The sequence below is a fragment of the Aquarana catesbeiana genome, linkage group LG03 (assembly GCF_042186555.1).
Source record: "Aquarana catesbeiana isolate 2022-GZ linkage group LG03, ASM4218655v1, whole genome shotgun sequence".
NCBI classification, from domain to species: Eukaryota; Metazoa; Chordata; class Amphibia; order Anura; family Ranidae; genus Aquarana; species Aquarana catesbeiana.
In genome coordinates, this window is record NC_133326.1 from 169,050,376 (window position 1) to 169,077,530 (window position 27,155).

Sequence of the window (27,155 nt, forward strand, 5' to 3'; positions counted from 1 at the left end):
ATATATATATATATATATATATATATATATAATATCGGGCATGGTATTAACGAGTAAATGCATGATTATTTCCATAGAACTTATATATTCAGGTTTGAAATTTCAGTTTTTTTTGGCAAAAAAAATAAAATGAAACAATGGATAATTGTTTTTTTCTGTAACATCAAAGTAAAATTCCAGGATGAACCTAGCTAATCTTAAAAATGCCCCCCCTCCCTCCTATTCTGATTTACCTGTGTAAGAATGATATGTATAATTACCCATTTTTAGGTTTTAGGCTCCAGTCACATGATCTTCTGTGTGTCAGCCAGCGCTGGATGAAGGGATGAAAGAATGCTGGACAGTGGCTGGCGATGCCCATTGTCGGCGCTCCTCTTCTCCCCTGCAGCCTTCTCTGGCTGACACAGGGGAGTCAGATCACGTGACCGGACCAACCTGAAAATAGGCAAGTATACAGAATTTTCTTACATAGGTTAGTTAAGAGTGTTAAAAGGGGTGAGGGAGCATTTTAAAAGATAACCAATCGCCGCTCCTGGGCATTGCCAGCTGTTGTCTAGCATTCTCTCCTACCTCATCCGGCACTGGATGACACACAGAAGATCATGTGATGGGAGTGGCCTGAAAATGAGTAAATATACATATCTTTGACACGTATGCCAGAATAGGTGTTAGGAGGGGGGGGGGGGTAATTTTTAAGATTAGATGGGTTTATCCAGTAAATTTACTTTAAATCAAACTTCAGAAGTTAACTGTATGGGACCCGATGCTGCTAACTTTAAGGCTCAAGGGCTTCATCCTACACATTTAGGTTTATACAGAGACCACAACTTCTGATCAGATTTAAAGAAGTCCTGCTCACTCCAACACTAAACCCCATCCCCTGACATTCAACAGTCCAATACAAGAGTCTGAATGACTGGGGCATGAGCCTTAGATGGGGCAAGATGGGGCAGAAGTCAGGCAGTTTCTATAAATCATATACTCTCTCCAGTCCTTAAAGAATTACACATCCCAGGTGGCTCCACTGCTGTTAACACTGTCTCTATACTACACATCACAGCAAACATTCCTATGCTCTTTCCAATCTCCCTAGATCTACAGTGCATTCATTAAGTATTCAGATCCCCTTCACTTTTTTCAAATTTTATTATGTTGCAGCTGGATACTTCCTTTAAATTCATTTTTTGCTCATTATTCTACACTCAGTACCCCATAATGACAAAAGAGAAAAGATAAGTTCAGAAATGTCTGTGAATTAAAAATAAAATAACATTGCAATAAGTATTAGGACCCTTTGCAACAACACTTGAAATTTAGCTCAGGTGCCTCCCATTTATCTTGATTATCGATGAGGTGTTTTTATGCCTTTATTGGAGTCCACCTGGTAAATTAAATTGATTGGACATGATTTGGAAAGGCACACACACCTCTCTATAAAAAGGCCTCACAGCTGACAATGCACACTGTATCAGAGCAAAAGCAATGAGGGTCAAATAAACTGTCTGCAGAGCTTAGAGACAGGATTATTGCAGGGCACAGATCTGGGGAAGGTTACAAAAAAATTCCGCTGCACTGAAGGTTCCAAAGAGCCCAGTGGCCTCCAAAATTCGCAAATGGTGGAAGCTTGGCACAACCAGGACTCTTCCAAGAGCTGGTCACCCAGCCAAACTGAGCAATTAGAGGAGAAGGGCCTTAGTAAGAAAGGTGACCGAGAGCCCGATGGTCACTCTGACTGAGCTCCAGAGATCCTGTGTGGAGATGGCACAAAGTTCCAAAAGGACAACCATCACTGCAGCCCTCCACCGATCTGACCTTTATTGCCCTGTACACATGGTCGGACTTTCCGACGGAATATGTGCGATCAGAGCTTGTTGTCAGAAATTCCGACTGTGTGTGGGCTCCTTCAGACTTTTTCCATCGGAATTTCCAACACACAAAGTTTGAGAGCAGGCTATAAAATTTTCTGACAACAAAATCCGTTTGCGTAAATTCCGGCCATATGTGGACAATTCCGACGCACAAAGTGCCACGCATGCTCAGAATAAATTAAGAGACGAAAGCTATTGGCTACTGCATGGATTTTGTTGTCGGAATGTCCGATCAATGTCCGATCATGAGTATAGGGCATTTGGCAGAGTGGCTGAACGGAAGCCTCCCCTCAGTGCAAAACACATGAAAGCCTGCTTGGAGTTTGCAAAAGCTTTTGAAATGGGAGACACCAGAACGAAATTTCAAGTGTTGTTGAAAAGGTTCTGAATACTTATGCCAATGTGACATTTTAGTTTTCTATTTTTAATAAATTCACAGACATTTGTAAAGTTATGTTTCGCTTTGTCATTATGGGATACGGAGTGTAGACTGAAAAAACTTGAATTTAAAACAACTGTATCTGGCAGTAACATAACAAAACTGAAAAAAGTGAAGTGGGTCTGAATACTTCATGAATGCACTGCAGAAATACGAGTACAGACCTAAACCAGCCATTTACTTTTGTACCCACATTTACTCAGTCTAAAGTTTTGAGCTTATTACCTGTTTAGGTGCTTGTGAAAGACACAATTTATCTATTAGCAGAACATGCACTGTGATTTTTCATTTTCCATGGCAGATGTCTGTTGCCCTTTTAGAGGATGCTTGCAATTTCTTTTTTCGCCAGATAGTTTAATACTCTGTATTTCCCATTGGTACAAGCTTCATTGAGTGATGTACAGAAATGTATGGTCTTTATATCAGGAACAAAATAAATTTTTTTATTAAAATGAATGTATTAAAAAGGGAGATTCTGAGATTCTGCTTTTAAGAATCAACAGCAAATCCAACCAGGTTTGTAAAGTAGCTAGGAAAATCTAAGCGGCAACACCCTTTTCTTATTTGTAGGACTACAAATTAAAGTAACCAATTCTTATTTCAACTGACGATACAATTTATTAATGTGTCAATAACAGGAACTCCTTAGAACAATTAACGAAGTGCAGCTTGATATAAAGCCCACTTGTTAAAAACACAGTACCACAACTACCTCTTGAAGCACTTGGATAAGATTAAGATGAGAACATAAATAAAGAATAATAAAAGAGGGAGAAGGATGGGGCACCATTTGTTGTAAATCTGCAAACAGGTTTTACACTGGACAATTCATAATATTACAAGAATGATAGCTAATCAAACTAAAGGAACAGAAAATTAGTGAAAAGAAGTTTACACTATTCTATAATATGCAGTAGTATACTTACAATATCCAGCCACTGGTGAACTGCTACTGCAACTTGGGTTCCCAAAGGTTTTGTCAGCACAAGTACATCTCCTGGCACAGCATTGTCTGGCCTGTGCATACACAAAATGACTATTTCCGTCAAATATTTAAGATGTGGGTCATGTTAAAAGGTAAACATTTTCTATCAATCGTACTAGAAATCTATTTCCAAACAAAAGATTGCCAATGCAAAAAGTTAAAGAATTTTTTTTTCAGGACTTTTTACATTCACTTGGGGACTGAGTGTCTCATACCGCTGCTTTCAAAAAGTAAAAGCAGAGGGAAGTGCTTTACAAATGTGCTCTGTCAGCTCTGGTATGCAAAGAATGAAGGAATTAATATTTTATGCTTAAAGTGGTATTATATTAAACCCAAAACAAAAAAGGAATTAAATTGCAACCCGACAATTCTTAGATATGATGGCTGCATTTGTTTTCCTTAAGGCTTTTTTCCTTTATTTTCACATGGTGATCCAGCCAGTAAGTCTGTTTTTTTCAACTTCCTTTAACAGACTAAGCTGTCCGACAAAGTAGCAGTTAGACGCAGAGGTCTCAAACTAGCGGCCCTCCAGCTGTTGTGAAACTACAAGTCCCATGAGGCATTGCAAGGATGACAGTTACAAGCATGACTCCCACAGGCAGAGGCATGATGGGACTTGTAGTTCTGCAACAGCTGGAGGGCCACCAGTTTGAGACCCCTGAGTTAGAGGGTTGAGACAAACCATTTATCACGGACAGGGATGCTTACAATTGTCAGCTTTTATTTATGTAAAACCTTCATTCCAAAAGGGAAAAAAATGTTTGTTCTAATTGCTTAAAAAGCATTAGCTGGAGCTCAGCTTCAATTTGTTAGTCAAGTAAATTTAAATCTGCTAGTCTAACATCCCCCCCCCCCCCAATTCAGACTGACAATTCTGCTTCACCCAGAATACAGACATCCTAAGACAGGAAATGTCTTACTGGCTGGCTCACCAGGTGAAATAAAGGAAATAGAAATTAAATGTACAAGTAAAGTAATGCAGCCAGCATTAGGCCAGCATCGATTAGCCAGCATCGAAGACTTGGTAAGCTGCAATATATTACATTTTTGTTTTTGAGTTTAATACCGATTTAAAGCTCTGATTGCTACACACCCCGAACTATTTTTATGAATACTATGGGCCGTGGTGTGTGTAGCAAAGCAGTGTATAACAGAGTGCAGATAGTGTTGTTATGCTCTTTGTTATAAATGAGCCCCTAAGTCTGTCTTGGTCATATATGCATGAGCCAGGAGGCACCACTGATTCAGCCGACACGCGAGTAGCCTCAGTGCTAGGGCACATATATCCATGTAAGCAGGAATTTTGCTTTGTATTATACTTATGTTTTAATAAACGGGATTACACTATTGGTTCCACTTTCATACAGTGGGGACAGAAAGTATTCAGACCCCCTTAAATTTTTCACTCTGTTATATTGCAGCCATTTGCTAAAATCATTTAAGTTCATTTTTTCCCTTATTAATGTACACACAGCACCCCATATTGACAGAAAAACACAGAATTGTTGACATTTTTGCAGATTTATTAAAAAAGAAAATCTGAAATATCACATGGTCCTAAGTATTCAGATTCTTTGCTCAGTATTTAGTAGAAGCACCCTTTTGATCTAGTACAGCCATGAGTCTTTTTGGGAAAGATGCAACAAGTTTTTCACACCCGGATTTGGGATCCTCTGCCATTCCTCCTTGCAGATCCTCTCCAGTTCTGTCAGGTTGGATGGTAAATGTTGGTGGACAGCCATTTTTAGGTCTCTCCAGAGATGCTCAATTGGGTTTAAGTCAGGGCTCTGGCTGGGCCATTCAAGAACAGTCACAGAGTTGTTGTGAAGCCACTCCTTCGTTATTTTAGCTGTGTGCTTAGGGTCATTGTCTTGTTGGAAGGTAAACCTTCGGCCCAGTCTGAGGTCCTGAGCACTCTGGAGAAGGCTTTCGTCCAGGATATCCCTGTACATGTCCGCATTCGTCTTTCCCTCGATTGCAACCAGTCGTCCTGTCCCTGCAGCTGAAAAACACCCCCACAGCATGCTGCCACCACCATGCTTCACTGTTGGGAATGTATTGGACAGGTGATGAGTAGTGCCTGGTTTTCTCCACACATACCGTATAGAATTAAGGCCAGAAAGTTCTATCTTGGTCTCATCCAACCAGAGAATCTTATTTCTCACCATCTTGGAGTCCTTCAGGTGTTTTTTTAGCAAACTCCATGCAGGCTTTCATGTGTCTTGCACTGAGGAGAGGCTTCCGTCGGGCCACTCTGCCATAAAGCCCAGACTGGTGGAGGGCCGCAGTGATGGTTGACTTTCTACAACTTTCTCCCATCTCCCGACTGCATCTCTGGAGCTCAGCCACAGTGATCTTTGGGTTCTACTTTATCTTTCTCACTAAGGCTCTTCTCCCCTGATAGCTCAGTTTGGCTGGATGGCCAGCTCTAGGAAGGGTTCTGGTCATCCCAAACTTCTTCCATTTAAGGATTATGGAGGCCACTGTGCTCTTAGGAACCTTAAGTGCAGCAGAAATTTTTTTGTAACCTTAGCCAGATCTATGCCTTGCCACAATTCTGTCTCTGAGCTCTTCAGGCAGTTCCTTTGACCTCATGATTCTCATTTGCTCTGACATGAGCTGTGAGGTCTTATATAGACAGGTGTGTGGCTTTCCTAATCAAGTCCAATCAGTATAATCAAACACAGCTGGACTTCAATGAAGGTGTAGAACCATCTCAAGGATGATCAGAAGAAATGGACAGCACCTGAGTTAAATATATGAGTGTCACAGCAAAGGGTCTGAATACTTAGGACCAGGTGATATTTCAGTATTTCAACTGAGCATCCCTGGAGAGACCTAAAAATGTCTGTCCGCCAACGTTTACGATCCAACATGACAGAACTGGAGAGGATCTGCAAGGAGGAATGGCAGAGGATCCCCAAATCCAGGTGTGAAAAACTTGTTGCATCTTTCCCAAAAAGACTCATGGCTGTATTAGATCAAAAGGGTGCTTCTACTAAATACTGAGCAAAGGGTCTGAATACTTAGGACCATGTGATATTTCAGTTTTTCTTTTTAAATAAATCTGCAAAAATGTCAACAATTCTGTGTTTTTCTGTCAATATGGGGTGCTGTGTGTACATTAATGAGGAAAAAAAATGAACTTAAATGATTATAGCAAATGGCTGCAAACTAACAAAGAGTGAAAAATTTAAGGAGGTCTAAATACTTTCCGTCCCCACTGTATACCTCACTCATGGGCTTTCAGAGAAAGAAATATCAAGAACAAGTCTCCAGTATTAAGCAAGTTTACACCTTGCTAAAAGCGCTGTTTGACCTTCTTTTTAAGTAAAAGGAGGTCACATCCATCTGGTAAGCAGAATCAACTTAAGGAGCAATTTGGGTGTATGATTCACAGTTGGTGACGGATACTTACCTTTGACGTTACATTGAAGATAACAAGCACTGAAGAAGTTTATTTAAAAGGACATGAAGATGTTTAATATATATTGAAGATATATTTTCACAATATGGTACATTGCACTTTAATACTGTTATAGTGGCTTTTTTCATCACTCAATCTATTAATTTCACGTATATACTAGTATTTTGCACTTTATTTTTGGACCAAGATCCTCACATCAAATATATTGTCACTTAAAGTAGTATCACCTACCTTAGCTAGGGGAGCAGCATTTAAAAAAAATAAAAATAATTTTAATAACTGGCGCAAGGTACTAACACATTTTTTAATCCCCCATCAACACTGACTGTGTTGATGGGGGAATATAGTTATTTTCTTTCCTTCCATAGGTGGAAGGATAGAAAATCGGGTCATCTATGGGCTGCTTTAGAGCAGGGCATTACAGAATGCATGAAGCACAGAAGGAAAGCACCTGCTGGTTAATAAAAAACATATAGATGTGTGGTAGAGCCATGGAGAGCCCATAAACTATGAGAATTTTTTTCATATAAGCATGCTTGAAAAATCTCCTTTCATGTTGCAAGTTCAACCTGCCTGCCAGCCATCTCTTTCTACAACTTCCTGGATTCCCTTGATGCTTTGCAGCTTCTCATCTGCTGTTTGGATTCAATCTCTAAGGACTACATATCCCACTGTTACTTGCTGCCTGCAAGCAGTGGTTGCTGTACCGACGCCGCCTCCTGAAACTTCTCATATCACCTCTGTAGTTCAGAGCGCAGGATCTTTGAATTCTGTGACACAGCAATGCCCACTCACAGGGCATAGGAAATATTGTCACAGAATTCAAGAAAGTATATGTGTGGGGATCTTTATAAAGTAAGCTTACAAATGTCAAGACTGTTCAGATTAATAGGAAAAAGCTAGAAATAATTTAAATATAACGTGGAAATGAATGTATGATTTTAAATTTCGACCTTAGATACACTTTGACAGTTGCCGTTTAAGTTAAAATCATTTATTTTTGCTAGAAAATGACTTAGAACCCCCAAAACACAATATTTTTTTCAGACACCATAGAGTATAAAATGGAGATTGTTGCAATACTTTATGTCAAACCGTACTTGCGCAGCGGTCTTACAAATGCAATATGTTTGGAAAAAATACACTTTTAAATTAAAAAATAAGAAAAAACAGTAAAGTTAGCTCAATTTTTTTCTATATTGTGAAAGACAATGTTACGGCGAGTAAATTGATACCCAACATGTCATGTTTCAAAATTGCACCCGCTTGTGGAATGGCAACAAACTTTGGCGCATAAAAATCTCCATAGGCGACGTTTAAAAATTTCTACAGGTTACCAGTTTAGAGGTACAGAGGAGGTCTAGTGCTAGAATTATTGCTCTCGCTCTAAGGATCGCAGCGATACCTCACATGTGTGGTTTGAACACCGTTTACATATGTGGGCGTGACTTGCGTATGTGTTCACTTCTGCGCGCAAGCTCGGAAGTTTAACATTTTTTTAATTCTTATTTATTTCACTTTTAATTTAAATTTTTACACTGTTCCCTAAAAAATAGGATTTTTATAACTGCTTACCTGTAAAATACTTTTCTTGGAGTACATCATGGGACAACAGAGCCATAGTTATTAACTTAATGCATACATAGGCACCTTCAGGTAACGGACACTGGTATACCCAATACAGGAAGTTCACTCCCTATATAACCCCTCCTCTTTCCAGGAGTACCTCAGTTTTTGTAGCAAAGCAATATATCTAAACCCCAAAAAGAGGAGAGGGACCTGTGTGTCCCATGATGTACTCCAAGAAAAGGATTTTACAGGTAAGCTGTTATAAAAATCCTATTTTCTTTATTGTACATCATGGGACACAGAGCCATAGTTACTAACCTAATGGGACGTCCCATAGCAATGCTATTTGAGGGGAGGGAGAGACAACCCGCAGGGTACCCCCAGACTTGAGGACTTATAGGGCGTACACACGGTCGGACTTTGTTCGGACATTCCGACAAAAAAAATCCTAGGATTTTTTCCGAAGGATGTTGGCTCAAACTTGTTTTGTCTACACACGGTCGCATAAAGTTGTCGGAAAATCCGATCGTTCTAAACGCGGTGACGTAAAACACGTACGTCGGGACTATAAACAGGGCAGTGGCCAATAGCTTTCATCTCATTATTTATTCTGAGCATGCGTGGCACTTTGTCGGATTTGTGTACACACGATCGGAATTTCCGAGAACGGATTTTGTTGTTGGAAAATTTTATCTCCTGCTCTCCAACTTTGTGTGTCGGAAAATCCGATGGAAAATGTCCGATGGAGCCCACACACGGTCGGAATTTCCGACAACACGCTCCGATCGGACATTTTCCATCGGAAAATCCGACGGGGTGTACGGGGCATTATACTGCTGCCTGCACTCCCTTATACTCCTGCCTCCCGAAGGCGATATCCTCATGCCTCCTTACATCCACCTGATAAAATTTGGTGAATGTATGTACTGAAGACCAAGTTGCAGCCTTACAGATCTGAGCCATGGAGGCCTGGTGATGCACTGCCCAAGAAGCACTAACCAACCTGGTAGAGTGTGCCTTGACTTGAAAAGGTGGAATCTTACCCCTTAAATCAGAAGTCTGAATTATAACTTACCGAATCCACTTAGCGACAGTGGATTTTGACGCTGCCTGTCCTTTCTTAGGACCCTCTGGCAGAATAAATAAGACATCAGTCTTCCGAATCTGAGCAGTCCTTTCTAAATAAACTTTGACCGCTCTCACCACATCAAGACAATGTAGTGACTTTTCTTCCCTGCAATATGGTTTTGGAAAAAAACGATGGCAGGACAATATCTTGGTTCAGGTGAAAACCTGAGACCACTTTTGGCAAAAAGTCTGGAAGAGGGCGTAACACCACTCTGTCCTCATAAATAATCAAGTATGGCTTTTTACAAGAAAGAGCAGCCAATCCCGAAACCCTCCCTGCTGAGGATATAGCAACTAAGAACACCAGCTTCCTTATCAGAAAGACTAGGGAATATGCATATCGGTTCAAATGGCTGTTTTTGTAACGCTGACAAAACTAAAGTTCAAGTCCCAAGGGTTCAAAGGTGATCTAACTGGTGGATTAATCCGCATCACCCCTTGCACAAAACCCCGGACTAAAGAATGTGTAGCAAGCGGTCTTTGAAATAAGACCGATAAAGCTGAGACTTGGCCTTTAATAGTACTTAAGGCCAACTTCATCTCTACCCCTAATTGTAGAAAGGCAAGAAATCTGCCTATGATATATATCTGAGGGTGCCAACCCTTGGATTCACACCAGGAAACATAAGCCCTCCAAACTCTATAGTATATAGTTCTGGAAGCTGGCTTCCTTGCATTAATTAAAGTAAAGATAACTGACCCGGAAAGCCCACGTTTCTTCAGAATGTGGGTTTCAATAGCCAAGCTGTTAAATTTAGCATTCGTAAGGTAGGATGGAATATCGGCCCCTGTGAGAGTAGGTCTGGCCGTAGTGGAAGGGACCATGGATCCTCCACTGCCATCTTTACGATTTCTGCATACCATGACCTTCTGGGCCATGCTGGTGCTACCAGAATTACTGGCTTTATTTCCAGCTTGATTCTGCAAAGAAATCGAGGTAGCAATTGAATAGGGGGAATGCATAAATCAGTGAGAACCGATCCCACAGGGTCACCAACGCATCTGTTCCACATGCAAGTGGATCCCTTGTCCTGGACACAAAGTTGACTAACTTCATGTAGAATCTGGATGCTAGAAGATCTACATCCGGAGTCCCCGATCTTTGGCAAACAGCCCGAAAAGTGTCGGGGTGAAGAGACCATTCCCTTGGGAATAACTGCTGGCGACTCAAGTAGTCCAACTGCCAAACTCTCTATTCCCGGAATGAAGACTGCCGATAGGCATGGAATATTCTTTTCTGCCCAAGTTAGAATATGGTTCACCTCTGTCTGCGCTGCAAGACTCTTGGTGCCCCCTTGGTGATTGATATAGGCCACTGCCGTGGCATTATCGGATTGGATCCTGACAGGACAATCCCGTAACCTGGAAGTCCAGGCCTTCAGAGCCAGACGCACTGCCTGAATCTCTAGGATATTGATGGGCAAGGCTCTTTCGGTTCTTGACCACTGTCCCTGGACAACTGTCTTCTCTAGTACTGCTCCCCAGCCTGAAAGGTGGCGTCTGTCGTTACCACTTTCCAGATAACTGGTCTAAAGGATTTTCCTTGCAGCAGATTCTGGGTTAGTAACCACCAATTGAGGCTTTGGGACACCCTTGGGCACAGCCGCATTGGCAAGTCTAAAGCTTGGATCGATTTGTTCCAAGCAGATAGAATACTGTTTTGCAACAGTCTTGAATGGAACTGGGCATAGGGAACTGCTTCGAATGAAGCCACCATCTTTCCTAACAACCTCATGCAAAGGCGAATGGAGGGATCTCCTTTCGACCTGACCAACCGCACCAGCTCTCTTATAGAGGCAAGAACACCTTTTTCTGGGCTGTATCTATGATCAGACCCAAATACTCTAGCTTTTTTTAGCGGTTTTAAGGAAGACTTCTCTAGGTTGAGAATCCAACACAGACTTTTCAGGTAATTGGTTGTAATGCGTACACTTTGCTCCAAACGAGCCAGACGAGACCGATTGGTCTATTAGCAATAGATTGTCTAGGTACGCCAAGACTGTTATGCCCTGTGCCCTTACCCTGGCTAGAGGTGGGGCCAGTACCTTTGTGAACACCCGGGTGCTGGAGCTAGTCCGAAGGGCAAGGCTACAAACTGAAAGGGCTGCTGTTCTACTTTGAACTGCAGAAACCTTTCCCTGATGTCGATAGATGCCAGAAGTTCTCCTCCTTGTAGGATAGAAACTACTGACATCTCCATTTGGTTTTGGTACTGTAAAGAGGTTTGAATAAAACCCCAAACCTTGCTCTTCTGTGGGGATCTGTATGATCACCCCCTGAGCTAGTAATCGGTCTAATGCCCGAAACAGAGATTTCCTTTTCCCTGGATCTTTGGAAATGTTTGATCTCAGAAAACGAGACGGTGGAAACTCCCGAAATTTTAGTTTGTATCCTAGAAACACTGTGGAGATGACCCATCTGTCCTGAATTTCCTCTTGCCAGACTTCTGAGTATTGCAGAAGTCTTCCCCCCCTACTCTGGCGAGGGGGGGGTGCCTCTTCATAATGAGGCATTAGTATGCTGCTTTGCAGATTTCCGGCCCCAGGTCTTCTTCTGTGCCTGGGCCTGACCCTGAGGCTTTCCTCTAGAGTGATGGTGGAGGCAGTGGCCACTGCCTAGAGGAGCAGAGGAAAGAGTCAGTTTAAATGAAGGACGTTTATACTTTCTTTTTCCCACTAGAAATCGTTTGGATGTATTTGTCCAAATCATCCCCAAATAGTCGATCCCCATGAAAAGGGAAACTAGTCAGAAGCTTTTTGCAAGGTGCTTCGGCTGACCAATTTTTTAACCACAGGGTCCTACGCAAGTGTACTAGCACAAGCGCAAGGCGGGATGCCTGATGAATAGAGTCTTTCATGGCGTCTATGGCAAAACATAGCGCCCTTGGTAGTTTGGCCAAATTGTGGGCATGTTGCGCAGGGACCTCTTTAAGGGCCTGAATAAACTGGTTCCTTAGGGACTGACAGATGCCTATTTCCGCAACTGCAGGCTGAGTAATCGCATTAACTGCTGGTACCTTCCATCTTTTGGTAAATTTCTCCTCAATGGGATAGATTGCTGTGAATCTCTTTCGAGGGAGAAAATGCTTATCTGGGTGATCCCATTCAGTATAAATAAACTTTTCTAATAATGCATGTACAGCTGATTCTGCTAGAGGTAGCTTGAAAGAGGCATGAACCATCTCTGTAATGCCCTGTACACACGGTCGGATTTTCCAACGAAAAATGTGTGATAGGACCTTGTTGTCGGAAACTCCGACCGTGTGTGGGCTCCATCACACATTTTCCATCGCAATTTCCGACACACAAAGTTTTCCGACAACAAAATCCGCTGTATGAAATTCCGATCGTGTGTACACAAATCCGACGTACAAAGTGCCACGCATGCTCAGAATAAATTAAGAGACAAAAGCTATTGGATACTGCCCCATTTAGATGGACGTACGTGTTTTACGTCACTGCGTTTAGAACTTTGTGTGACTGTGTGACTTTGTGACTTTGTGTGACTGTGTGTATGCAAGACAAGTTTGAGCCAACATCCGTCGGAAAAAAATCCATGGATTTTGTTGTCGGAATGTCCGATCAATGTCCGACCATGTGTACAGGGCATAAGAGCTCGTATCAGCAATTTCTCAGATTGAGAGGCTGAAAAAGGTTCATCTACCGTTGTTTCCTTCACAGAGTAGTAATCAGTTTGCCTTTCTTCCTGATCACCTGAGGGTAACACCTCATCCTCTACCCACTGTTCCCTTGGTAAGGGGTCTGAGGTGGGGGAGGGGGGTCTAACACGCTTTCTATCCTTTTGGATAGATGATGTGATTAAAGTCGCTAATCTTCCTTGTTGGCCCTGCAGGGCGGAGGAAAACACATCTTCAGTCACGTATACAGGGGCTGAAATGTGAGAAGCAGTTGCACCACCAATTGGTCCCAATGACTCACCCTGGCTTGCCATATCTGGTATCTCAGGCGAGGATGACAGTGTGGAGACACGACTGGAATTCCCAGCGCCTGGGGGTGGAATTTTTGGGAGCCATAGTGCTGAGCACAAAAAAACAGAGGCACTAAGTAAATGCACAACTCGCTGAGCAAAATAGTCTAGCAAAAGACAATGCTAATAAAGTTCAGCTTTAGTTTTGTTATAAATGTTATTTCCTGTACTGGAAATGCCTGCATCAACCTTATGTGCCCCCAGCGCTCGTGTCCTGTGTGTCCGCTGCAGCTGTTAGCTGTGAGCGTCTGTCTCCTGTTCCCAGCGCCTGCTCTGTATGCTCCTCATGTACTTACGTCCCGCACATGGCGCAGTGCCTTAGCCACGCCCTTAAGTCACACCCCCTCCATCATTCAACGTCCCCCCCTCTGTTTTAATTAGCCCTAGTCCGGTTGGGGGGGGGGAATACAAGCTACAGTTGTACCTCCCTCCCCTAGGGGGGAAATGTTCTAGATGAGGATCCCCCCTGGCTTGCTGAGACCACACACGGTCTGTTTAGCTGGGATTTCTGAGCTGACTGAGAAGCAACGTACCAAGGTATGCATTTACTCCCTCTAGTGGAGACTTTAGGCATGACAACATTTTTACTTATGTAAGAAAAAAAGCATAGGTGGACTTTTTACAGTTCCTAGGCTTCTTGCGTTACCTTTTCCTTGCTGCAGGATACTGCTATAACAGACAGATCCAAACTTCACCCATCACGGCGGGCTGCGTTAGCAAACCTTTAAGGACTGGGTCCCCATTACAGGGGTTCCACTGCCTTGGACCTGTATAGCACCCCTCAGGAAAACTTTAGGTAATGTAGCATGACCAAAAAAGTCCTGGGTCCTCGGGTCCAGCCCTACAAAGAGAAGCGTTACAGGGAGAATTCTCCCTAACATGTATTTCCAAAGATGCCATTTTCTGGCTTCACAAAAAACTTGTTCTTCTTATGCAAGGCCTGGGTACCATCCACCGTGGCCTTAGTGGCACTTTGTATGGATCCGGTCTATGGAGGCTGTTTAAATCCAGCAGGGTTCCCTCCAGCTTGGAGCTCTTCAGAGCACATCTTCACTTGTGACCAACACCTTAGACACTGGCGAAAAAACTGAGGTACTCCTGGAAGAAGGAGGGGTTATATAGAGAGTGAACTTCCTGTATTGGGTATACCAGTGTCCATGACCTGAAGTTGCCTATATACCCATTAACTTAATAAATATGGCTCTGTGTCCCATAATGTACGATAAAGAAAAAAACTTTTTTTTTGGATCACTTTTATTCCCATTACAAGGAATGTAAACATCCCTTGTAAAAGTAATGAACAGGACAGGTACTCTTTAATGTGAGATCTGGGGTCAAAAAGACCTCAGATCTCACATCTACACTTAAAAGCAATAAAAAAAATAAAAAGGGACCTTTAAGGCTGGAAGTGATGTTTGACGTTCCGGTTCTCCAAGGGCATCTTGCCCCGACTCGACTTCCTGCCCATCCATCACAACGATCAGATCGTTTCCACCACTGCCGCCGGGTCTGGTAAGCAGCTGGAGGGGGGGGGGCTTTTTGGCATGCAGAGACCAGTTTTATGTCAAAGTAGACAAAAAAAAAAAAAAAAAAAAAAAAAGGGATTTTTGTTGTTGTTATACTTACCTGTAGAATCCTTTTCCTTGCGTACATCACGGGACACAGAGTGAGGCTATTATTCTTTACTTACTGGGTTATATACAATCTCCAGGTGAATGGACAGGAAGTGCCCCGCTATATAACCCCTCCCATATAGAAAGTTATTCAGTTTTGTAGCAAGCACTTAATCCTCAAAAAGAAGGGAGGGACCTCTGTGTCCTGTGATGTACTCAAAGAAAAGGATTTTACAGGTAAGTATGACAAAAAAAATCCTATTTTCTTTTTCATACATCACGGGACACAGAGTGAGGCTAATATTCTTTTCTTACAGGGATGTCCCAGAGCAATAGCCTTGAGGGGAGGGAGACACCCTGCCAAAACAATAGCCATCAGACCTATACGGCAGCCTGCAGTACACTGCGGCCGAAAGCCGAATCCTCGGCTGCTTGAACATCCACTTGATAAAATTTTGTGAACATATGCACTGAAGCGCAGGTAGCAGCCTTACAAATCTGAGCCACAGATACCTGATTGCGAAAAGTCCAGGAGGTTCCTACACCCCTGGTAGAATGAGCTCTCACCCTTAAGGGAGGAGCCCTACATTTGAGACCATAGGCCTGAATGACTAACTGGCAGGCTCAATTCGCAATGGAAGCTTTGGAAGCTGCCTGCCCCTTCTTGGGTCCTTCTGGTAAAACAAAAAGAGTCCGCAAAGCTAGCCAAATAAACTCTGTTTGCTCGCACTACATCCAAAGAGTGCAGTCGTTTCTCTTCCGCTGAACGCGGCTAAGAGAGAAAAAAGAGGGCTAGCTTGCGTGACAGCAAGACTAATAGAATTTCCTTGATAGGCTCAAACGGTTGTTTCTGTAACACAGGCAGTACCAGGTTTAAGTCCCAAGGACACATAGGTGACCTAATGGGGGGAAACAAACAAGTTACCCCCTGCATAAAGGTACGGATCGGTGAAAGGGAGGCTAAAGGCCTTTGGAAGAATACTGGGCTGAAAGGCTGAAATCTGACCCCCGATTGTACTCAAAGCCAATCTGATTTCCACAGCCGACTGTAGAAAAGGGAAAATTCTCCCTAACATCCATTTCCGAGGATGCCATTTTCTGGCTTCACACCAAGCAATAGAAGTCTTCCAGACCTTATAATAGATCTTCCTAGTGACCGTTTTTCTGGCATTCACTAGGGTAGACACCACCGATCCCAAGATGCCACGATCCTTTAACAACCTAGCTTCAATAGCCATGCTGTCAAATTTAGAGACTGTAAATTGTGGTGGAATATAGGACCTTGAGACAGCAGATTGGGGCAACGCGGAAGCGTACATGGCCCATCTATTGCCAATCTCACGATCTCTGGGAAACCAGGGCCTTCTGTCCTAGGCTGGTGCCACCAGGATGACTGGAACCCCCTCTCTCCAAATCCTGCGCAACAAATGTGGAAGGAAAGGGATCGGGGGGAAAGCATAAACCAGGGAGAACTGGTTCCATGGAACTACTAGAGCATCTGCTCTGATTGCCAGGGGATCCCTTTATTCGGGACACAAATTGCTGTAGCTTGTTTTTGAACCTGGATACCAATAGATCGACCTCTGGCCATCCCAAACGCTGGCAGATTTCCCCGAAAAACGTTCGGGTGTAGGGACCATTCCCCCAGGCAGATCTGCTGGCGGCTGAGATAATCTGCCTTCCAGTTCTCTACTTCCGGGATATGGACCACCGATAGAACCGGCACATGTTCCTTTGCCCAGGTTAATATGTGGTTCACCTCCTCCTGAGCTGAATGGCTCCTGGTACCACCCTGGTGGTTGATATAGGCCACTGCAGTGGCATTGTCGGACTGAACCCTGATTGGGCAGTCCTGAAGCCCCACCGTCCAGGACCGTAGGGCCAGATGTACCTGCCGTAACTCCAGGATGTTGATGGGCAGGCTCTGCTCTGAGTTTAACCATCTCCCCTGAGCCCCTCCAGGGTTGCTCCCCAGCCTAAGAGACTGGCGTCTGGTCAGTACTCTCCAATACACCGGGAGGAAGGATCTTCCCTTTTGCAGGTTCTGATCCTGCAAGCACTAGCTTAGGCTTAAGTGTGCTTAGGGAGATAAGGACATTGGGTTAATCCAGGGCTCGTGCTCTCCTGTTCCAAGCCAACAAGATGTCTTGTTGTATAGGCCTGGAATGTAATTGAGCAAAGAGAACTGCCTCGAAGAAGGACACCATCTTTCTCAGAAGACTCATACAGAGCCGAATGGAGGGTTGCCTGGTGCCCCTTATCTGATGCACCTGATCCTTCAGGGCACAGATCTTTACGGGTGGCAGAAATACCTTTGCCTTGACTGTATCCAGGATCAGACCTAGATACTGGAGACTCTGAGCTGTTCTCAAGGCTGACTTTTCAGTACTATGACCCAGCCCTTAAAGGACCCAGTATAGATGCTAGGATCTTTGTAAACACCCGAAGTGCTGTGGCAAGCCCGAAGGGCAGTGCCACAAACTGGAAATGACAATCCTCTACTGCAAATCGCAGGAACCTCTGATGAGGCTGAAAGATAGGTACGTTTAAACTTGCGTCCTTGATATCGATGGAGGCTGAGAAGTCTCCCATCTGGTGCAAGGCTATCGAGCGGACTGACTACATCCTGAAGGATTAGATTAACAGATGTTGGTTCAGGGATCTTAGGTCCAAGATTGGCCTTACGTCCCCATTTGGTTTTAGAACCGTGAACAGGTTAGAATAAAACCCTGTGCCTCTTTCGGACAATGGAACCTGTATGATCAATCGCTGATGCACTAACTGCCTTAGTGCTTGAAACAATAAATTTATTTTTTGGAGGATCCGCAGGAACATTGGATCTTAAAAACCTCTGAGGAGGAAACCTTCATAATTCCAGCTTGTAACCGCGGTACACTGTTGAGGTGACCCACTCGTCCTGCACCACTTTTCTCCAAATGTCCGCAAATTGGAGCAGCCTTCCCCCCACCCGATAGAGTGGGGGCGTCCCCTCAAAAGGTGCCGGGTTTAGAAGAGTTCTGGACCCAGGTTTTTCTTCTGGCCCTGGCCCTGCAGCTTGCCACTGGCTCTATTGCCCTGTTGGTGGCCGAAACTGCCTTGTCGCTGAAATACCTGAGGAAGTCTCTGAGCTTTTAAACGAGGGACGCCTGGTCCTTCTCTTAACAGAAAGTAAAGAACTCTTTCCTCCGGAAATCTTTTGGATGTACTTGTCCAGATCATCACCAAACGTTCCCCCTGGAAGGGGAACCCTGCCAATAACTTCTAACAGGGAGGCTCGGCTGACCAGTTCTTAAGCCACACAAGTCTGCGCATGTGTACAGACAGGAGAGCCAGACGAGAGACTTGCTGTGTAGAATCCTTTAAGGCATCTACAGCAAAACCCAGCGCTCAAGGAATATCTGCCCTATTTTCAGCAAGATCATCCTCCTGGTTAGGCCTATCAGGTCGTCTGACCTGATTCTTTAGGAACTGGCTGACTCCAATTGCTGCGACAGCTGGCTGAATAGCTGAACTGGCCAAAGAAAAAGGAAGCCTTTAGTAAGGACTCCAGTTTCTTGTCAAAAGGGTCTTTCAAGCCTTGTGCCCTATCCACTGGACAAGTTATGTTCTTGTTTAAGCTGCTGGCAGGACTTTTTGTGACACCCTGCCAGAGCAGTGCCCCAGTGTGAAAGCACTTGGGCTTTCACACTGGGTTTGCAGCTGAAGCTTTTTTCAGGCGCTTTACGTGCGCTATTTTTAGCGCTGTAGCGCCTGAAAAATGCCTCAGTGTGAAAGGTGTCTTAAGGAAGAGACTACTGCATCTAAGGCTGGCATGCTCCATTTCCTAACAAACTTTTCCTTCATGGGATATAAAAGGGAAAACCTCTTAAGAGGAATGAAAATCCTGTCAGGATGTTCCCATTCAGCATACACCGCCTGTTCCAACAGCGGGTGCAAGGGAAAACCTGTGTCAGGGACCCCAAAGAGGACAAGGGAGGCTCAGAAACCTCCGCAGGAGGTAGCTTAAAGGCAGAACCATCTTGGTACGACTGATACCAACTGGACATCTTCTGGCCCAGATTCCTCAAAGGCAGATGTCACGGAACGCCCCACACTCCGCTTGAGTGCTTCCGTCATATACCACTTCCTCCAAGTCTGTATACAGATATCAGATATTCCAACCTCTCTGAGCACAAAACAAGGCGACACTTGCTTGTTGCTAACATGAACTCACTTTATTCAGAACCAGAATACAGTCTTATATACAGGAGAAGATGAGGTTCCCCCCTCCTGCTCATATTACTCTAACAATACAAATGTAACCTAATTAACCTAATTAACATGAGATAATTAACTAATCCTTTACACAGCCTAGGTGACTGAGACATGACCTTTTGCCCAGACTGAGTTAATTATCACAGGACATTTTCTCACAATAGCAGCAGCTCCAATAGGAGTCGTCCCGTCTCCTACATTGTATAGAGGACAATGTGATCAGCTCATTCAATTAACATAAACACAGGGTTAATTAGAACAAACAATGTGTGGAATACCCTTAGAACCTGTGGTAAGCCAATTTACATTAAACACATTATAGCAGAGAACAAGACAGGTAGTTGGAGTTGATGACACCAGCATCTCCTCGCAGTATGTGTCCCAACAGTGTGAATCAAACATACAATATATACATATATACACGACTTAGTCCAATTAGTACAGATCAGACTGGATTTCTAATTCACCTCACAAAGAGTATTGTTCCCTTGAAAATTCAGGGCCCATAATCAAAAGGCAAGAGGCTTGCATTCAGTCCTCTCCAACAGCCTCTGTCCAGGCTAAGTCTGTCACAGCAGACTCATCTGCCGGGCCTTCTCCTTAGCATCTAGCTCTTCCTCTTCCTCAACCCATTCCTGCTCCAAATTAGGAGGCTCAGGGGAGGGGGATCTGTCACGCTTCTTGCCACTCTGCGGGATGGAGGCAATCATGCCAGCAATCCTGTGCTCTAACCCGGCTAGGGCTGAGGACAGTTCATCCCTGGTGATAAAGGCTGATGCAGCAGCGATGATTGTAGGCACAGGACCAGACAGGCGCAGCGGCTCAGATTGCCCGGAAGCCTCTGGTCCCTCAGGGGATACAACACTAGGGTTTCAACTAGGCTCCTCAGGAGCTACTGACGACATAGGTGTACCCTTTACTGTAGTGTTAGCCCCGCTCCTCTTTTTTTTGGAAGACATTGCAAGCCACAAAAAGGGAGTACCTGGGTTTAGTATTTTACCCCAGAAGGTAGACCCTTTAACTACTAGCTGCCCGCCCACTGTCATATGACGGCGGGACGAGGCAGCTCTCGTTCTGGGCCAGTCATTTGACGTGATCGCCTCCCGGGCCACTAGAGGGCACGTGCCGCGTCTCTGGGTCCCGATGCGCGTGCCCGGCGCCCGCGATGTCCGCCGGGCACCCGCGATTGTGCCCAGTAACTGAGCAGGACCGTGGATCTGTGTGTGTATACACACAGATCCACGTCCTGTCAGAGGAGAGGAGACCGATGGTGTGTCCCTTGTACATAGGGACACCGATCGGTCACCTCCCCCAGTCAGTCCCCCCCCCCCCCCACAGTTAGAATCACTCCTTAGGGCACACATTTAACCCCTCGATCACCCCCTAGTGTTAACCCCTTCCCTGCCAGTCACATTTATACAGTAATCAATGCATTTTTATAGCACGGATTGCTGTATAAATGTGAATGGTCCCAAAAATGTGTCAAAAATGTCTGATATGTCCGCCGCAATATCGCAGTCACGATAAAAAAAAAAAAAAAAATGCTATAAATCTATCCCCTATTTTGTAGACGCTCTAACTTTTGCGCAAACCAATCAATATATGCTTATTTGTTTAAAAAAAAAAAAAATTGAATATTTATTATAGAAAAAAAAGTAAAAATTGTGTTTTTTCAAACTTGTCCCTCTTCTTTTGTTTATAGCGCAAGAAATAAAAACCGCAGAGGTGATCAAATACCACCAAAAGAAAGCTCTATTTGGGGAAAAAATGATAAAAATTTCATTTGGGTACAGCTTTGCATGACCGCGCAATTGTCATTCAAAGTGTGACTGCGACAGCGCTAAAAGCTGAAAAATGGCTTGGGCAGGAAGGGGGTGAAAGTGCCCAGTATTGAGGTGGTTAATAGGGCTCACTAAGCCCCTATGCAACAATCCTGCTAAGCTCTTTAGCTTGCCAACCAACACCTGGTGGCACACATGACCTGGGTAATGAGGAATGAACTGCTGAAAGCGAAAGGTTTTCAGAGCCTGCTCTGTGTCAGCGCCGCATGTCGGCCACTCTCAGCCAGGGCGCTCTGCGGTCACTGTCCCTGTGTACACAACGAATTTTTGTGTACCAACACAAAAGACAACAAGACAGCAAGAGACAACAAGAAAGCTACTGTTTCCAACAGTCAGCCCAAAGCTCCCCCCTGCGGTCACCGCTACACAGGTGTCCAGCCTTAGCTAGATTGACAGATTGTTACACACATGGGGCACCCTACAATAAGTAAATAAGGGGGGATTTCACTTACCCGTCAGGCGCAGACAACCTCAGAAACTAAAAGCCCAATCTTCACCCATCACGTCGGGTTCCGGTCACTTGAGGACCTTCTAGGATTGGGTACCCTTTTCATGTTTTAGGGTCCACTCCCTTGGACCTGTATAGCACCCTGAAGGAATGCCTTAGCTCTGTGGTGTCCAATATTACACTACGCAGGGTCCAGCGCCCGGAGGTTGCATTACAGGCAAAACCTCACAGGATCCTTGCATCTTCTTTGCGAGGCTCGGGTATCATTTATCTAAGCATATAAGCCTGTTTCAAAGGGATCCGATCGGTTAATCCCTTGATTCATTTAAGAACCGTGCTGGGACTCCAGACCTGGAGCTTGAGAGAGCTCAAACAAACATGCCCATCCACCTTGCAGACACTGGTAAAAAACTGAAGTACTTCCTGCATGTCAGTGTCCATTCACCTGAAGATGAAGTATAACCCAGTAAGGAATAATAGCCTCACTGTGTCCCGTGATGTATGATAAAGAAGATACCGGGATTATGGCAGCCATCTGCTGCCATAACAATGGTATTTAATGTCAAAGTAATGACGTATATATACAATGGGCGGTCGCCATCTGCTGCCATAACAACAGTATTCAATGTCAAAGTAATGACGTATATATACAGTGGGCGGTCCGGAAGTGGTTAAAGCGGAGTTCAACCCAAAAGTGGAACTTCCGCTTTAAGAAATGCTCGCCCCCTGACATGCCACAATTATTGCCACGTCATTTTTTTTTTGGGGGGGGGGAGTGGGCACATGGTTTTGAGAGGGACTTCCTTTCCCACTTCCTCCTTCCGGCCGCCTGGGTGACTCCTCCTCTCCCCCTAGGTGACCCGTCCCTTCCTCCCTGCAATCTTCTGGGACACATCACAGGTCCCAGAAGATTGCCTGGCCACTGAGAGAGCGCAGCGTGACTCGCGCATGTGCAGTGCGCGCACGGCTGTGAAGCCGCTAGCTGTCACAGGCGGGCGCCCACACTTACAATGCCAGTGCTGCGGAGAGGCAGGGGAGAGGAGTGAGGCATCGGGCGGCCGCATCGCTGGACCATGGGAGAGGTGAGTGTCTGTTCATTAAAAGTCAGCAGATATACTTTTGTAGCTGCTGACTTTTAATAAACTTAACCAGTGGAACTCCTCTTTAAGCATGTATTTCACAAACATCTTCCTTGAACATATGTCTTTCAGATTAGGAAATCAAGTTTGAAAATACTGATTCTGAGGAAAAAACTTTAAACGAATTACTAGTTACTAGAAGGACTTCTGTTATGATGCGTTAGCACGCCATCTGCTGGCAGGCACTGTGCATGCTAAAGTGACAGTTAAGAATTTTTAGTTTACCTACTACATAGGCATGTTACGCAATTTATATCGGAACATTTTGATATGCAGTATATACAAAACATTACAGTAAAGTAAAAATATAAAAGGTCTAAGTATTTTAGAAAAGGAAATATGTTATTCAAAGTTTAACACTGCCAGTTACAAAGTAGCAGAGCTTCAGAATGTCCAAAATATCCTGCATGCTTTCTAAATAATTTTGTAATCTGGGACTATTCTCAAAATTTACAGAGCGCCACCACTTAAATGTTATTACCATCTTGAGGTGAAGTTCCACATATCTTATTACTTTAGTGGAGTGATGTGCTTGTATATTATTGTGTGTATAGGACAGGGGACAGGGGAAACACTACAACATTCTGTGTCATTATCCCTGGACACATTTCAGCCCCCTGGCAATGTAGATAACAGTTTAAAAAGGTGGTAGTGTTATTACTAGAGGGCAGTAGGAGATAGCCCACCCTTGTGTTCCCACAGACGCAAACGCCAGGGCACTTTTCAGCCCTGACCAGGCCGCTATATTGCATTACTGCATGTGTGTTAACATGCTTAAAAATAAGGAAGTCCATTTGTTTATATTGAGCTGCTGAAGCAAAGCAAAGGACCAAAAAAAGAAAAAGACAAGACGGTTTCTGCTTTTTTTCCCATTAGCTTAAAGTGTAAGTTCACCTTTACAGAAAATCTGTAAGGCGAACTTACACTGGACCCCCCCCATCAAATCCGGTCCCGCTGTACCAGACTGCCGCAATCCCCTGCTGTACAGGTCAGGGGTTTGAAACCCCCGTGGCTTAAAGAAGTCCAACCAAAGCTCGTTTGGCTGTACTTGTCCTGTGGATGACAGGAGTGCAGTTTGTTTTGTACTCCTGTGACCTGTTTTCAGCAGAGAGCGGGCTGAAGTCCACTCTCTGCTGACGTCACCGTTGTGAGTCCAGGCACGTGTCATCGCGACCACAGAGTCCGCCAGGTCCCTGGACTGACACCCGGCTGGCTCAGGCCCTTAGCGAGCAGCTGAGAGCCTGAGCTGGCCACCCCTTCCTCCTCCACATCCCAGCGCTCCAATGAGCAAGGAGGGAGCAGAGCAGAGAGCTATGACTGACAGCCTACAGCTCTCTGCTCACTGAGCTGTGAGACTTGAGTGATCGGCGGTGTTCGATCGCTCGGTTCTCAGTGTTGAGGCACCGGGGACAGATGCAGCACCACCGAGGTAAGCAAGATTCCTAAAAGAAAAAAAAAAAAAAGAAAATCCTGGACTCCTTTTAATTTCATGTTTGCATTGCTTATCCAGTACGGATTACAAGCAATCTTATTGGTCAACACCATGGATGGCACTGACCAATCAGAAGCAGTCTAGCCCTTACCATCAACACTGCAAGGAGAGGAGAGAAAGCCGCCAGGATCTGGAACGGAACTTGGGTGGGAATTCGAACGGAACTGGGTGGGATGGGGAGGGTGTCCAGATTTTCTGTAAATGTGAACTTACATTTTAAAAGACAATGTATAATTGCTCATTAAGGGTTACTGCATTTTGCACAGTAACTACTACTGGTTCACACCCCACAATTAATAATATAAAGTCCTATAACCTATATCCACAAAAGGAAGAATCGATTTAATTTTATAGTGAAGTGACAAATCTTGGTGTAGATTATATTCTATAATAAATTCAGGTATGAACTTACATAATGAATTCATTAGGCTGGCAAACCGTTGTAGCCACTCCTCCCAGAACTACCCAAGGATTCAGCACGGTCTGACCTCCAGTTACAGACGTTCCGGCTTCTTCTGCTGCATCCTTAAAGCCCTGGATAATGAGAGGCATCACCTTGTCTCTTTCCTAGAGTAAAAACGTTATCACAGATTAAGAAAACTGTATGTTTAAACCAAAATATGCTATGATAAAAATAAGGGTTTACAGTTTTCAATGCAACTAAAACAAGTGGATGCTTATTGATAGTCTTGTGTTATGCCCATGAATACTGCATAACAGCAGCAACAAGACACAGCAGCGGTTAAACTTCTACTGTGCTTTACATCCACTGTACTACTGCTAGCAAATTTGTCTAAAAGCAGTAGGAATTTGTAGATCATGATACTGAAAGAAATCTAACATAAGGTGAATTGGAGGGTGTTGGAAAAGACCGGGATCTACAATGAAGCCAAAGTGTGCCCTTTTCATACACAAAATGGATTACATAGCAACGTACAGTTTGGTGTATGCAGTGTAATATAACGTTTGTGTCGTGAGGTCCAGAGAACATAATGACACAGTACCGCTGTTGTGTTTTATTACCTATTTATAATTTAAAATTTTGGACATTTTCATTTCTCACCACTTTGCAAGCACACAGTGCCCAGTACTGAGAAACATTAAAAAGCCCAAATCTCTGCAAAAAGTTTTTTTCCCCATGCAGTGGGGCCTTGCCCACATTGCATGGGTCAACTGCTTGTTTTTTTCTAGGGGTGAGCATACAGTTCATACTCACCTGATCCGCCAATCTTCCGGAAAACCATGCACCCCCCATGGTCCAGTGGTGGACTGTTTCGGTCTATGGAGTGTGCTCTGAGCGTGCTGACGTAAGGAATAGTCCATTTTCAAGACCACTGGAGCATGGGGTGCCAGACTAGTCTTGTGCAGGAAGGATCGAAGGGTCAGATAAGTATAACTCCGCTGTCCGCTCCCCTAGAACAAAACGGGTAGTTAGGGGAAAAAAAAAAAAAAAAATTGCCTGGAGTTCTGCTTTACTTTCATCAGCTGAATCACTCACTCTACTCTCCAGGGGGGAACTGCAGACTGCTTTGAAGTGGCTGTAGGATTTGACCCTTTTAACCCTTTCACGGGTACTGCCAAGGCAGTGCACTGAAAGAATAAAACAATCCTGCAGGTGCAGGTTTTATTTTTTGCGTGTGTTCTGCAGCCTTGTTAGAGTAATGTGGAAATGATCTGGGTGTCTATAAAGCCACACAACAACCTCTATAGTGCGCAAGCTTACCCATCTCTTTAGCAAGCCTAGAAACACTTGAGGCATAATCAGGATGGCAGATTACTCTTGGCCTCCACCTCATTAGACTGAACCCAGGAGTGCTCAGCTATAAGCACTTTCAAGTCAGAGTTGTCAAACTCCTGCAAAGATGCCAGGTGCAGAAGCTGATAAGGTGCTCTGTCCCAATCTGCTTTCTTTACTGACAGGGCAGAGACCCCTGATGTCTCCGTAAAGATATGTCACTACTATCACACTGTAATAGTAAAAAAAAAAAAAAATATACAACAGTAATAGAAAAAGGCAACCTATAACAATATAAAAAAAAATTTAACAAAAAAGGATCCTCTTGAACATGCACATACATACAGTGCCTTGCAAAAGTATTCACCCCCTTTGGCTTTTTACCTATTTTGTTACATTACAGCCTTTAGTTCAATGTTTTTTTAATCTGAATTATATGTGATGGATCAGAACACAATACTCTAAGTTGGTAACCATCCAACTTGAAGGAGCTGGAGCAGTTTTGCAAGGAGGAATGGGCAAAAATCCCAGTGGTAAGATGTGGCAAGCTCATAGAGACTTATCCAAAGCGACTTGGAGCTGTGATAGGTGCAATAGGTGGCTCTACAAAGTATTGACTTTAGGGGGGTGAATAGTTATGCACATTGACTTTTTCTGTTATTTTTTCCTATTTGTTGTTTGCTTCACAATAATAATGAAAAAAAAATCTTCAAAGTTGTGGGCATGTTCTGTAAATTAAATGATGCAAATCCTCAAACAATCCATGTTAATTCCAGGTTGCGAGGCAACAAAACACGAAAAATGCCAAGGGGAGGGGTATACTTTTGCAAGGCACTGTACACATGCAATCAGGACGCATGTACATACATAAACCATAATTACACATCGCCACTCATGGCAGAGGTAAAATAATAATTTAAAGGGGAATAATTTAAAGGAGAAGTACAGCCAAAGCTTGTTTGGCTGTACTTCTGTGAATCATAAGAGTGCAGTTCGTTTTGCACTCCTGTGACCTGTTTTCAGCAGAGAGCAGGCTGAAGTTAGCTTTCTGCTGATGTCAGAGATGTCCGTAAAAATTCCCATTATCATAATCGTACAGTACAGGACCTGTAGTCAGACCAGGAGACGCCTCCAAGCAATGAATGTAGGGGTGGGCAACATCACAGCAAACGGGCACACAGAAAACAAAGATCAACAGACCTAGATGACGGCTTGAAGCACCTTGCATCA

The 27,155-nt window shown here is 44.0% G+C and overlaps 1 protein-coding gene across 3 annotated transcripts in view; it reads right to left on the minus strand.

Annotated features, from left to right (window-relative positions):
• The window catches only part of SEPHS1 (selenophosphate synthetase 1), a 121,123-nt gene that overhangs the window by 22,238 nt on the left and 71,730 nt on the right, over positions 1 to 27,155 (minus strand). For all 3 annotated transcript variants that reach the window (XM_073619513.1, XM_073619512.1, XM_073619515.1), the window contains 2 exons: positions 24,603 to 24,757; positions 3,234 to 3,324 (listed from right to left, as the gene is read on the minus strand). In XM_073619513.1, the coding sequence (XP_073475614.1) occupies positions 3,234 to 3,324; positions 24,603 to 24,757 (246 nt within the window). The remainder of the gene's footprint in view (positions 1 to 3,233; positions 3,325 to 24,602; positions 24,758 to 27,155) is intronic.